The following is a 12,927-nucleotide window of genomic DNA, read 5'->3' as shown; positions in this document are numbered from 1 at the left end:
GGTGGGGCTCAGACCCTCAGCTCAGGTGCAGGCTCAATCAGAACCCACGTTATCTCTCCAAGAAAGGTTTTCTGGAGAGAGAGATACTTTTTTGTTTTTTCAGGAGGCCTGCAAGTTACACTTCAGACTCCGCTCTCGTTCATTAGGGAGTGAGGAACAGCGGGTGGGATTCATCATATCCCTCCTTAAGGGTGATCCCCTATTCTGGCCCTTCTCCCTGCTGGCCGATTCACCATTTCTACGGTTGGTGGATGAGTTTTTTGCGGCTTTGGCGAATATGCCCCCTGTAGTCCTTTCTATGGAGTAGGACTCGCTGGTGCAGTCGGACGAGCCCAGGCAGGTGGGAGGAGTTGGTTATCCAATGATGTTGCCTGCGGTTCGTCGTGGTTTGGGGGCACGTTTTAGCTGTGGGCAGGCTGGTCATTTTATCAGAGTCTGCCCGGCTCGCACCAAACCTTCCGTACCACCTAAGAAGCCACGTCCCCCTGGTCGTGTGGAGGGAGGCAACCAGTGAGTATATATTTCCTCCATTTTTCCCTCGCAGGGTACTTTGTCAGCAGAAGTGGTGGTTGGCGGGGTACCTGAGGGCATACCGGTGTTTGCGGACAATGGAGCGGGAGTCAATCTGGTGGATGCTCACTTTGTCCAGACCTATGGCCTGCGGTGTAGGACGCTGGCCAAACCCCTAAGAGTCCAGGCCATTGACTCTGTCCCACTGAGCCAGGGGAGGTTGACCCAAATCATGGAAAATATACACCTGCATATAGGGACTCATCATGTAAAGTCCCTGTCATGTTACGTCTTGGGGGGAATGCCATCACCTATCGTTTTAGGCCTCTCGGTTGGAAAGACACAACCCGGTCATAGATTGGCGGTCTAGGGAAGTATTCAGCTGGGATTAATCATGTGAGGGCTGCTGCCTGGGGGCTACTGTCTCAGCCTTATTTCTACAACTGTCCCCTTCTTCTCCAGTGGGGGCAGCAGAGGTGCTGCCAGGGAGTAGGGGCAAGTCTCAACCCTCGTCATTAGCCAACCCTGAGAGGCGGAGTCCTTGTAGGAGGAGGGGTCAGAGGAGGGTGGTGGTTCCCCCTCTGAATTGTGGGGGTGTGAGTGTTGTGACACAGGGGGACGCCTCTGTTGTCAGTTCCTTAAAGAGTTCACCATCTTGTGGAAAACGTGTGCATGGCAATAAACGTTCAAGTCCGGACCTGTGTGTGAACGAGTACGTATGGGTGTCCACCAGAAACATAAAGTGGAAGTGTGCTGCTGGGGTCTGGAGTTCTCGGGTGATCGGGCCGTATCGGGTGTCGGCCTTCCTCGGCCCGGGGACTTACCAGCTGGAGTTACCCCCAGTAATGCCCATTCACAACTCATTCCCAAGGTCAGTGCTCTGGAGATTTGTGGCCCCCTCTGGAGCATACGTTGCCACCTCCATCAGCCCACGTTTGCCATGAACCTGTGAGTCAGGTGGTCGCTGAGGTGAACTCTGGTTGATCTAGGCGTCCTCACCGTAGGTGTTTTTCTACAGAGGTGCAGTGTTGAGGGTCCAGTGGCCCCTCATTGAAGGAGGAGTACTGTCACGATCCATTTTTGGATGTGTCAGAGTCTGGACTTTCTTATATAAACCTTTTTCCTTTCTGGTCCTCAGGGGTTAATATGAATCTTTGCCCCCCGGTGGCCGCTGGTGTTACTACAACTCTAGTTGGTCAGCTGCTGGGTTCCCCCCCCAGTGGCCGCTGGTGTTACTACATATTTAGATAGTCAGCAGGTGGTGACTACTCCCACTTCCCTTTATAAGGCCACCTGGTGCTGCAGATCACTGTTTGTAATACTGGTCATTTGCTAACCAACCTTGGTGAAGACTGGACCTACCTGGTGCAGAGGGGGTTCAGCTTATCTGGAGCAGTGGTGATGCTGCTGGATCCTAATCAGGTGCCTTACTCTGCTGCTGGGAGCATTGGCAGCAGATAAAGCTAAGTTTTGGTTTTTAGTTGCTTTAACCCCGTGGTGTGTTTTATATTTCCTTCTGTGTTATTGGTGCAGCTTTATTCCCTGTCTCACCTCCTGGGGAGGGGGTTGGGTGTTTAGCTCAGGGCTAAACAGCAGATAGGGACAGGTCAGGGACTTGAGCCTCACTACCATCAAGTGTACCCCAAGTTAAGGAGAGTCAGGGCACCCCCTTTAGCCTGAGGGGCAGTTCAGGGGCCCTGGTTCCACGTCTCCTGTTTCCCCGCAACTGCCCCATGACACTATCATTTTAGGCCTCCCTTGGTTGAAAAAACACAACCCGGTCATAGATTTGCGGTCCATGGAAGTAGTCAGCTTGGACCAAAAGTGTAAGGACTGCTGCCGCCCGGGAGGTACAATCTCTGCCGTCTTTCTGCAACCGACCCCTTCTTCTCTTGTGGGAGCAACAGAGGTGCTGCCAGGGAGTAGGGGCAAGACTCAAACCTCACAAGTTAACCCTGATTGTTGTAGTCCTCTTAGGAGGAGGGGTCAGGGGAGGGTGGTGGTTCCCTCTGTGCATAGTGGGGGTATGTGTGTGGTGACACATGGGGACGTCTCTCTTGTCAGTTCCTCAAAGAGTTCACATCTTGTGGCAAACGTATGCGTAGAAATAATTGTTCAGGTCTGAACCTGTGTGTGAACGAGCAGCACGTGTAGGTGTCCACCAAAAACATCAGATGGAAGTGTGCTACTGGGACCTGGATTTCTAGGGTGATCAGGCACGTATCGGGTGTGGGCCATTCTCGGCCTGCGGACTTTCCAGCTAGAGTTACCTCCAGTAATGCACGTACACAACTCATTCCACAGGTCAGCGCTCTGGAGATTTGTGGCGCCTCCAGAACCTACGTTATGTTATCTCCATCGAGCTGCGTTCACCGTAAACCTGAAGATCAGGTGACAGCAGAGGTGAACTCTAGTGGATCGAGGCATACTCACCATATGTCGTTTTCTGGTGAGGTCCGGTGTTGAGGGTCCAGAGTCCCCTCATTCAAAGGGGGGTACTGTCACCATACATTTTTGGATTTGTGGCAGCTCTGGTTCCTCTCAGTTAAAACTTTTTTCCTTGTGGACCATCGGGGGTTAATGTCAGTTTTTCCCAGCTAGCAATCTGGTGTTACTGCAGTGCTGCTGGGTCAGCTGATGCAGGTCAGGGTTGCAGCTCGCAGTTGTGAGTTTTGCCTGGCTGGTTATCAAATATACGAGGGAACCCACGCCGTTTGTTTTTAATTATTTATTTACAGCGCAGGAGCTGGCTGATGAATACTCCCATCAGTCACTCCTGCTCTCACTGTTAGGCCGGGTTCACACATGCGAAAAACACAGCCGAGTCTCGCATGTTAATGCCCGGCACTTCCGCCGGCACTCTGGAGTGCAGCGTGCGGCTGCAAAGCAATACATGCAGCTGAACACTTCGCTCCTGAGTGCCGTCAGCAGTGCTGGGTATTAAAATGCGAGACTCGGCCGTGTTTCTCGCATGTGTGATCCCGGCCTTATTAGCGGCAGCAGATGTCGGCTGATGGGAGCGGTAGTCCCATCAGCTGACACCAGTGACTGGGGGTAAACTTTATACCTCCAATCACAACTGCGCGCTCACGGTGCCTTTTGACAGCATGGGAACCGCAGTTCTCTGATCGGCGGTGATGATTTCACCACCAATCAGAAGCGGTGTTTGCTGCGCTGTCATGTACATGACAGCGTGACAAACACTTGGTGTTCGGACAGCCGAACCCAAACAGTAACACGGACTTCCTGGTGAACTCTGTGTTTGATGTCCGAGCCCTAACAGAAGGTTTTCAGTACGGACGCCAAACTTTACTGTTCAGGTTCGCTCATCTCCAATTCCTCTTTATGTGCTGTCCAGTTTGTCTCACTCTCTGCTTCTAGTTCTGCCATGGCTGCAAAAACACGAGCTAGTCTTTGACTGGAAGTCTGGAGAAGTACTCCGCTGGGGTCAATGAGAGTTTCCTTGTTCCCGTTCGTCCTGTCCGACCTCCGACTTCCCCTACTAATTTTCCTATTTGCGTGTGGCATTATTGGACGTACGCAGATGTCTTTGACAAGAAAGAATTGCAGAGACTTTGTCAACTCATAGGCCATATGACTGTCCGATTCACTTTCTGCTTGGCACATCTCTTCCACGAAGACGACTATCCAGTCACATGCTGAGACTCGTGCCATGTCCAAATATATAGAGAACCTTGCCAGGGGATTTATCCGGAAATCTTCCTCCCCTGCCGGAACAGGTTTCTTCTTTGTGATGGACAGTTCTCTGCGACCCTGAATCGACTATAGGGGGCCTCAACCAAATCACAGTTAAGAATAAGCATCCTCTTCCTCTCATCTCCAAGCTGTTTGATTAACTTAAGGGTTCCAGAGTCTTTATGAAACTTGACCTACAAAGGGCATATAACCTGATTCGAATTCGCAGTACCTGCTTGCACCTGCCAGGGCTTATCTCTACGTCAGCCGATCCAGCTGCACCTGCCATGCTCTTCTTTACGTCAGCCAGTCCCATCTGCATCCGTGGTTCCTGTGTTCTTACAGCGTCTGCGTGCATCAACTGGGTACCTTTCCTCCGGCCATCCCAGCTACCCGATCATAGGGGGTCAGCTGCCATCTACCCAAGGTCAGTCCTGGTGTAGCACCTGGTGCACCTCCTTTGTCTCTCCTCGGATCACGGTATCGTATGCCGCTGTGTATCCGACATTAAATTAGGTGAGGCTCCTAATTACGCCCCTTAAAGCTTTCCTTGGGCCTCAGCAAAGTCGTTCCATCACCAAGGCCGTTACATGCTGTGACCATTTCCTAGAGGAGAACATTGCCAGGGGATTTATCCGGAAATCCCCCGGCTGGAGCAGGGTTCCTCTTTATGAAGGACAGTTCTCTGCAACCCTGAATCGACTATAGGGGCATCATATGCCGTTGTGTATCCAACGTTGAATTAGGTGAGGCTCCTAGTTACGCCTCTTCAGGCTTTCCTTGGGCCCCAGCAAAGTCGTTCCACCACCCAGACTGTTACATGCTAGACCACTTCCTCTGGCTCACATTTTGTAGGACATGGGAGAATACAACAATCACTTAAGGAGCTACAAAGTCCAGTAGCTTTGATTCTTCTATAGTGAGTGTAAAATCTGGTAAGATTTTTCTTTAATGCAGGGCGTGATTCTATACAGCAATCTGAATGGTAAAAGTGACCTTGTCCTGGATCTGGGAAGATTTGGCTTACTTCACAGGTTTGGCCAAATACAATAGAATAGTGTAGAATTGATTCACCAAAAAAGAAATACAAACATGAGAATGTAACCTTCACCAGGATTCTGAACCTTACTGCAAACCCAATATTGTTATTTATCAGGCAGGTAATATGAGATCTGTGTAAAATGCAGTCCAGATAGAGGAGAATACAGTCACTTCTAAAACGTTAATCTGCAAGAGGAGGACATAACTGCATCTAAAAGCAGTGGTGTACCTCCAATGGAGGCAATCTATGCACCACAAGCTGCTTTGTGGCCCATGAGTTTGGGGAATGGGGTAGGGATGTGGAGGTTGGCATCCTGATTTTGAAGGCAAGCTGTGTTGGCTGCGGATTATTCAGGATACTCTCCAAGCGTGTGACAACAGAGCTTCTTTATTCAGGAACAAACAGGAACAATATACGATAAGCTTAATAGATCAGGAATAAATCATGAGTATATCTCTATCTGTGCAGCATCTACAGCAGGCTGCTTCTCTCATATACAGACACAGGAAAAACAGGAAATACAGTCACATGCTCTCCCTGTGTGAGCCTCTGGGAGTTTTTTCTTGTTCTAACTTTATTAACAGCATACAAATCTAGCAACTAAACACTCAGACAGGAATAGAGTTGTTGCACCAAACATATTCCAACAAGCTGGCAGTAACATCAACCCTCCTATGCAGTCTATATGGACATGTAATCATATGAAAGTGGAATAAATTATACTTTGATATCCGAGATCCGATGTCTTAGTCCACCTGGGATCCACAATTGAACCTGTCTGTCTACCGCGCGAAGCCAAACACAGCCCAGGCCAGAACAGCTCAATGTGAGAACTGAGCTATGTATTAGACACTACACTATTTTGAGTGGCATAGGTGACACTGCAGTGTTGTGACATTATACTGAGTAAGGAGGGATGCACTGTGGGGACATTAAACTGTGTCAGGAAATGCACAAGAGTCTACAGGTCCTCTTTAAGGATGGGTGTGACGAAGAAGAAATGCAACCAGTGATAGTTGAAGACATGAGATAGTGTTGGTCAAAAATGCTTTTAAATACATTCTTAATGTTTCGGAAACAACTTCTTTAAGGAACACATACAAAACAATGACAAAGCACATGGTTATTTTAATGAAAAGTTTATTAAGGGGGATTTCCAGGTTTCAGAAAACCCCTCGCCCCTGGCTGCAGATCCTGTACTCTCCGAGTAAACTCTGTCAGTGGTCCCAGTGTCTGGTATCGTCTGCAGTGCTGAAATCATGTCGCTGCAACCAGTAAGTGGTCAGCAGCTCGGCCTGAGTGTATGGCACAAATCGCTGAGCTTACCAATTGGCTACACTTTCTATGTCGTGCAACAGCCAATAAGACACGGGAGCAGCATCGGAGACTCAGGTCTGGACCTAGGGAGGGTGTTGGTTTAAAGCAAACTGCAACCGGATAAGAGGAGTTGTCCAAAAATGGAAAACCCCTTTAATTATATTAGTCCTTTCATGCTTATATTTACATGTGTATTATCTAACAAAGACAATCAAAAGAAACATGTCTTACACCGACATGGGCATGAAAACGACAATTCTAAATATGCCGAACATGGTAACCTGCTAAGCATACACAGTGGAAATTGCTCAATATCAAATTTCCTGCAACTTTGCTTTTCTTAATTATTTAGAGATTGAATAGGATATACTTTTATTTTTAAGACTATCAGTCTGAGGCTGCCCTTTTTATTTAATAGAATTGTGGCAGCAGAACTTCAATCTCCCCCCAAACTATTTCTATGTACATGTAGCTCTTTCAAAGACAAGTCTAGAAATTCCTTAATTTAATCTGATGCCTCTATCACTCCAGCTCTATTCCCCATCCAGCACTGCCTACTACTGCTTGACTGACAGCGACTTTGCCCAAAGTCACAGAACATAGAGCCCATCAGTTTAGCAGGAGGTGATGGTGGCACTGGGCAGGAAATAGAGCTGGAGTGACAGGGACTTCAGCACCACCCTAGCTCTTTAGCCTCATTTGCATATCAAGCCAATTGCTGATTTCTCAGTAACAGAGGAACAGACTGGCCATGGAAAGGTACTGCTGGACTTGTCTTTGAAACACCTGCATGAGCATTTAAATAGTTTGGAGGCTAAAATCCTGCTGACAGATTCCCTCTAAAGAGAACATGTCACACTCAAAATTGCTGCTAAAAAAGGACAATCTGCAGATAAAAAGCACTTAAATCATCTTCCTGCTTGGAGCAGGAGCTACAGGGAGAAAATGATGTTAAATTCTCCTTGCAGCCACTCATTCCAATCTTCGGAACGGTGCATGGACACGTTATAATCACAGGTAAATGAAATCATTCCCCGTCACACTGATTGACAGCATGCTTCTCAGTGTGTGCGTAGAACAGTCCGGGGAGTGATTACAGTACCCTCATTGTGTATTAAGCGGTGACATTAACATATTCCTGCATTGCCCCAAAGACTGGAAGTGAGTGGCTACAGAGAGGATATCCCTTCATAATTTCACCTTAGCCGCTGCTGCAGGAAGGCAGCCAGGCATGATTTCAATGCTATTTACCAGCAGATATTGGCAGGTGACGGGTTACCTTTGACTGTTTAATGACCGCTGATACGCATTAAAACAGCGGCCATCACAAGGCCTTATTCCCTCATTGCCGTTTTAGTCGGCAATTGGGTATGGTGCCCCCATTTTTTCCGGTCCCCAATCACGTGATCTCCATTATTCCATGAACAACGGTGATCACAGAAAAATGTGTGCCTGCTATTAGAGACATTTCTCTCTCTTCTGACATGATATACATATCAGAGGAGAGAGAAATGAGGTACCTCCGCCATCTCTCGCCCCTCCAGCTCTGTCCCAAGCCCTCCGCCAAAACTTCCTGGGAAAAAATGGCGGGCACATCCGCAACAGCAGAGATTTTTCTTATTGGTTCATTTTGATCACTGTGATAGATCCCATTACAGTGATCAAAAGCCAATAATTAGTATGTCATAACCCCTGTGTCATCCCCTTAGGTTTGATTTTTTTTATTTTATAATTTTTATTTATTTCATTCTTTGCCATTTGGGTTAGGGTTGGGGTTAAGCTAGGGTTAGCATTGGGGATCGGGTGTTTTAAAAAGTTAAAGAAAAAAAATGATGCCACATGACTGGTGTTGAGTACACATGCTCGCTACTCGAGTTTGCATCGGGGTCGCTCAGCACCTGCAACTCGGTGCCTACCTGATCACCCTGATGCAAACTCAAGTAGTGAGCACTTGTGCTTAACACTAATGACGACATATTCAATATGACAACCTAATGTTATCAAATTCTGTGTAGTACCTTTGAGTTAAAAATCCTAACTATAACCCCTTGTAAGATGGCCGCCGGACAAGTCCTTGAGGGGAGATATGTGTCATCGCGGCTGTTAGCTGCGGTGATGTGAGCTCGGAAGTATGCTCCAGCACATATAGTGCAGAGAGAGTTATTTGGCCCACTCCAGGGCTGGGTTTTACAAGCGGTCATAAGAGATTGGAGAGAATGACTGCTCACATATCCCCACCCCAGGGGTGTGGTTTGGCTAATAAAATGGAGGTAAGATGTCTCATTCAGGGTCTGTGGCTGGAGGTGTGAAGACTTCAAGTGTGTGTTGCTAAAGACACTGACCTGAGCGGGAGGACCCGCAGTGCTATATGGACTGATTATTTTCTGTTTGTTTTCACTTTGAGCCAGAAAAGGCTGTTCTTTTGTTTTGCCATCCAGAGGAGTTTAAGCAGTTTCAATAAACTTGCTTGGACATTTCAGCAATACCACTTCCCGTGCCTACCTCAACCGCAGCCGAGTACAGATAACTACACCCTGGATAAAATCCTTGAGAGGTGCAGTTTCGTTCAGCACATCAGGGTCTCTTCAAACGCGAAATGGTGTCTGGTCTCGATTCCAGCCATTTTTCCGTTCAAAAACTCAAACAGTGCTGCTTCCCTTCCACTCCCTGCCGTGTGCCCAAATTGTAGTTTTTCCCCACATATGGGGTATCAGCGTACTCAACAGAAATTGCACAACAAATTTTGAGCTCCATTTTCTCCTGTTACCCTTTTGTGAAATAGAGTAAAATGTTAATTTTTTCCTTCAAGATTTCATTACTTCCTGTGAAGAACCTGAAAGGTTAATACATTTCTTGAATGTGGTTATGAGGACTTTGAGGGGTGCAGGTTTTAGAATGGTGTCACTTTTGGGTATTTTCTGTCATATAGGCCCCTCAAAGTCATTTCAAATGTGATGTGGTCAGTAAAAAAATAATTTTGGAAATTTTATTGGAAAATTGAAAAATTGATCGTCAACTTTTAACCCTTCTAACTTTCTAACAAAAAAAAATTATGTTTCAAAAATTGTGCTGATGTAAATTAGACATGTGGGAAATGCTATTTATTCATTACTTTGTGTGGTAAGATTATCTGATTTAAGGGTATAAAAATTTAACGTTTGAAAATTGCAAAATTTTCACATTTTGTCAAATTTTAGATGTTTTCATAAATCATATCATAATTTACCACTAACATTAAGTACAATATGTGACAGTGGGATCCGTTAAAGCATTCGAGAGTTATTACCTCATAAAGTGACTGGTCAGATTTAAAAAATTTGGCTTGGTCAAAATTAGCTTGGCCACCAAGAGGTTAAGAAAAAAATGGGCAGCCTCAGAATGGTGATTTTTGTAAACAACACAATATCAAATAGTCACAAAAATGTCCCTAATGCCCAATAAAGCATCCGACTTTCCATCAAAAAGTTAAGTCTGAATGTCTGTATGATCACAGCATGCAAAGCCCGTGGGATCTTGTGGCCAAACTCATTGCGAAAGCACTAACCAAGTGCTGACAAATACTTTACTAAGGCTGTAACTGAATGGCAATGGCGCTAATAATGTTACTTTCTGTGGTCTGATGAAACAAAGATGGAACTATTTGGCCGTAATGACCATTGTTAAGTATTGAAAAAAAGGGGAAGGTTTAAAAGCGAAACCTGAAGTCTGGAGGTGGCATCATGTTGTGGGGGTGCTCTGCTGCGTGAGTGTCTCATAGACGTCACTAAATATTATGAGAAAGAAAAAAATGTTTGATATAGTGAAGCAATATCTCTTGACATCAGCCAAGAAGTTACAACTTTGGCGCAAATTGGTCTTTTAAATGGAAAATGACCACAAGCATACTTTCAAGGTCTTGGAAAAAAGGTTTAAAGGGAACCTGTCAGCCTGACTCTTACTGCCTGAGATAAGGACCACCATGAATCAGAGTCTGAGTGTGTTTTGCTCTTAAATGCCATGACATTCCAGAGAAAGAATCCACTTAAAAGACGACCAGGGACTATGCTGCTCAGGGGGACTAGTCTAAAACTCTGGTCTTTAGCAGACTCTCCCTGCTCCTCACCCATTGAGTGACAGGTCTTCACCTACCTGTGTGTAAAGAAGAACAGGGTGGAGAGAAGCTGCCGGGGATCTGCCTCTTAGAATAGGCACTTGAGTAACATGGTCCTAAGCCGCTTTTAAATGTATGTTTAAAACATGTATAAGTGGTCATCAATGACATCAATCCCGTAGAAAAAGTAAATCCAGAACTGAAAAAGCATGTATGAGCAAAGAGGCCTACAAACCTGACTCCAATATCTCAGGAGGAATGGACCAATATTCCTGCAACTTATGGTGAGAAGCCTCCGGAAAACTACAGTACTTGAAACATTTGGCCCAAGTTGGACAAACCCAAGGAATTGTAAACTTCCGAGACACTGGGAATGTGATGAAAAACATAAAAGCTGAAATAAATAATTGTCTCTAGTATTCTTCCTACATTACATGATCCTGACTACATTTGTATAAATATACACTGCTCATAAAAATAAAGGGAACACTTAAACTACAGAATATAACTCCAAGTAAATCAAACTTCTGTGAAATCAAACTGTCCACTTAGGAAGCAACAGATTGACAAAACATCAGCCAGAAAGCATTGGTACTGAGATGTGGTTTGTGGTCCCCACCTGCAGAACCACTCCTTTATTGAGGGTGTCTTGATAATTGCCAATAATTTCCACCTGTTGTCTCTTCCATTTGCACAACAGCATGTGAAATTGATTACCAATCAGTGTTGCTTCCTAAGTGGACAGTTTGATTTCACAGAAGTTTGATTTACTTGGAGTTATATTCTGTTGTTTAGTGTCCCCTTTATCCCCTTTATTTTTTTTGAGCAGTGTATACACACTTAAGGTCTGTGCACATGTTGCAATTTTTTTTCACAGATATGTCACAAAATCTGTAGGTTTCCCTGATACCATCAAAGAGATTCCCGAAGTCTCATGCCCACGTAATCTTTTCCTTGCACATTTGCAAATGTAAATCTGCCGCATGTCAATTCTTGCAGCAATTTTGCTGAAATTTTCACCCGTACTAATGAATGGGAAAAAATCTGCAACAAAGATGTATGTAACAGCCACGACAAAAACGTGCATATTTTATGCTGCTTATGTCTTGCTAACACATCAGATGACTATACAGGTATAGACATAAGGCAGCTTACAGAGTCCGAATTTGATATGCTTCCATCAATTCAGCTAGAAAACGGCTTTTCAGCGCTATGAACCCTTTGATGAATTACTAGACTGGAACGCAACATGAAGAAATCTCCACAGTCAGGGCATGAGTAGCGTTTTAAACCTTTGTGGGTTTTCCTATGATTGACCAGATGAGACTGACGGATGAAGTTTTCCCCACACTCCGGGCACGAGAAAGGTTCATTTTCAGCATGAAACTTTTGATGCATGATCAGACTCTGCTTCTGTGCATAAAGCTTCCCGCACTCAGTACACTTATACGGCTTCTCGCCAGTGTGAAGTCTCTGGTGTCGAATATAATTTGCCTTCTGTATAAACTCTTTACCACATTGTGAACAGGAAAATGGTTTCTCTCCGGAGTGAATTCTACGGTGCAGAATCAAACTGGACTTGTGCTTAAAGAAGCCGCCACAGTCGGCACAATAAAATGGTTTCTCTGCAGTCACCATTTTTCGGTTAAAGGGAAGGATTTTCAGATCCGCTGCGGATGTAGCAGTGTCTTTACCACCTGTAAAATAGAAAGGCCTTTACTGTGAAAAATAGAAAACCTGATGGACGCCAAATATAGGAAAAATTATCTTGAAAATTGTAATACGAAAAATAGTTCTAGACTAATATATCAGTAGACTAAAGAGTGATATGATGGACTCCATGTCAGCATGGGAGGTATGTGTTTTTATTTTAACGGGGGCAAACATTGAGATTGAGAAGAGGGCTGTCCTAGTAGTGGATAATCTCTTTAAGGAAAATTCCTCCATGGCATTGGTATCGTTTTTCTATTGAACAAAACTGACAGTTGTTAGGTCAGGGCTTTTGATTTGTGGGGTGAATTAAAGTTTTCAGTGGTACATTTTGGGGAACACATGACTTTTTGATTGCTTTTAATTCTATTCTTTAGGAAAGGGGGAATTAAACTAAACCAGCAATTCTGCCACTCTTTAGTGGTAGGAGGGATATGGCATTCACTGTGCAGCATAAACAGGTTGACTTTATTCTGTGGATCAGTACGATTACCACAACAGCATATTGATATGTTTTTATTTATGTTTTGCTATTTTTGCACAATGAAAACACATGAAATGA

The 12,927-nt window shown here is 45.1% G+C and overlaps 1 protein-coding gene across 3 annotated transcripts in view; it reads right to left on the bottom strand.

Moving 5' to 3' along the window:
* Nucleotides 1–11,711: 11,711 nt before the first annotated feature.
* The window catches only part of LOC141069323 (uncharacterized), a 135,702-nt gene continuing 134,486 nt past the window's right edge, over nucleotides 11,712–12,927 (bottom strand). For all 3 annotated transcript variants that reach the window (XM_073558784.1, XM_073558783.1, XM_073558785.1), the window contains exon 9: nucleotides 11,712–12,352. In XM_073558784.1, coding sequence (XP_073414885.1) covers nucleotides 11,841–12,352 — 512 coding nt within the window. In that variant the 3' untranslated portion in view covers nucleotides 11,712–11,840. The remainder of the gene's footprint in view (nucleotides 12,353–12,927) is intronic.

The sequence above is a fragment of the Dendrobates tinctorius genome, unplaced genomic scaffold (genome assembly GCF_039654945.1).
Source record: "Dendrobates tinctorius isolate UK_male_01 unplaced genomic scaffold, ASM3965494v1 ptg000258l, whole genome shotgun sequence".
NCBI lineage: Eukaryota > Metazoa > Chordata > Amphibia > Anura > Dendrobatidae > Dendrobates > Dendrobates tinctorius.
The sequence above is the reverse complement of the archived record's forward strand: the minus strand, read 5'-3'. Positions and strand labels throughout refer to the sequence as shown.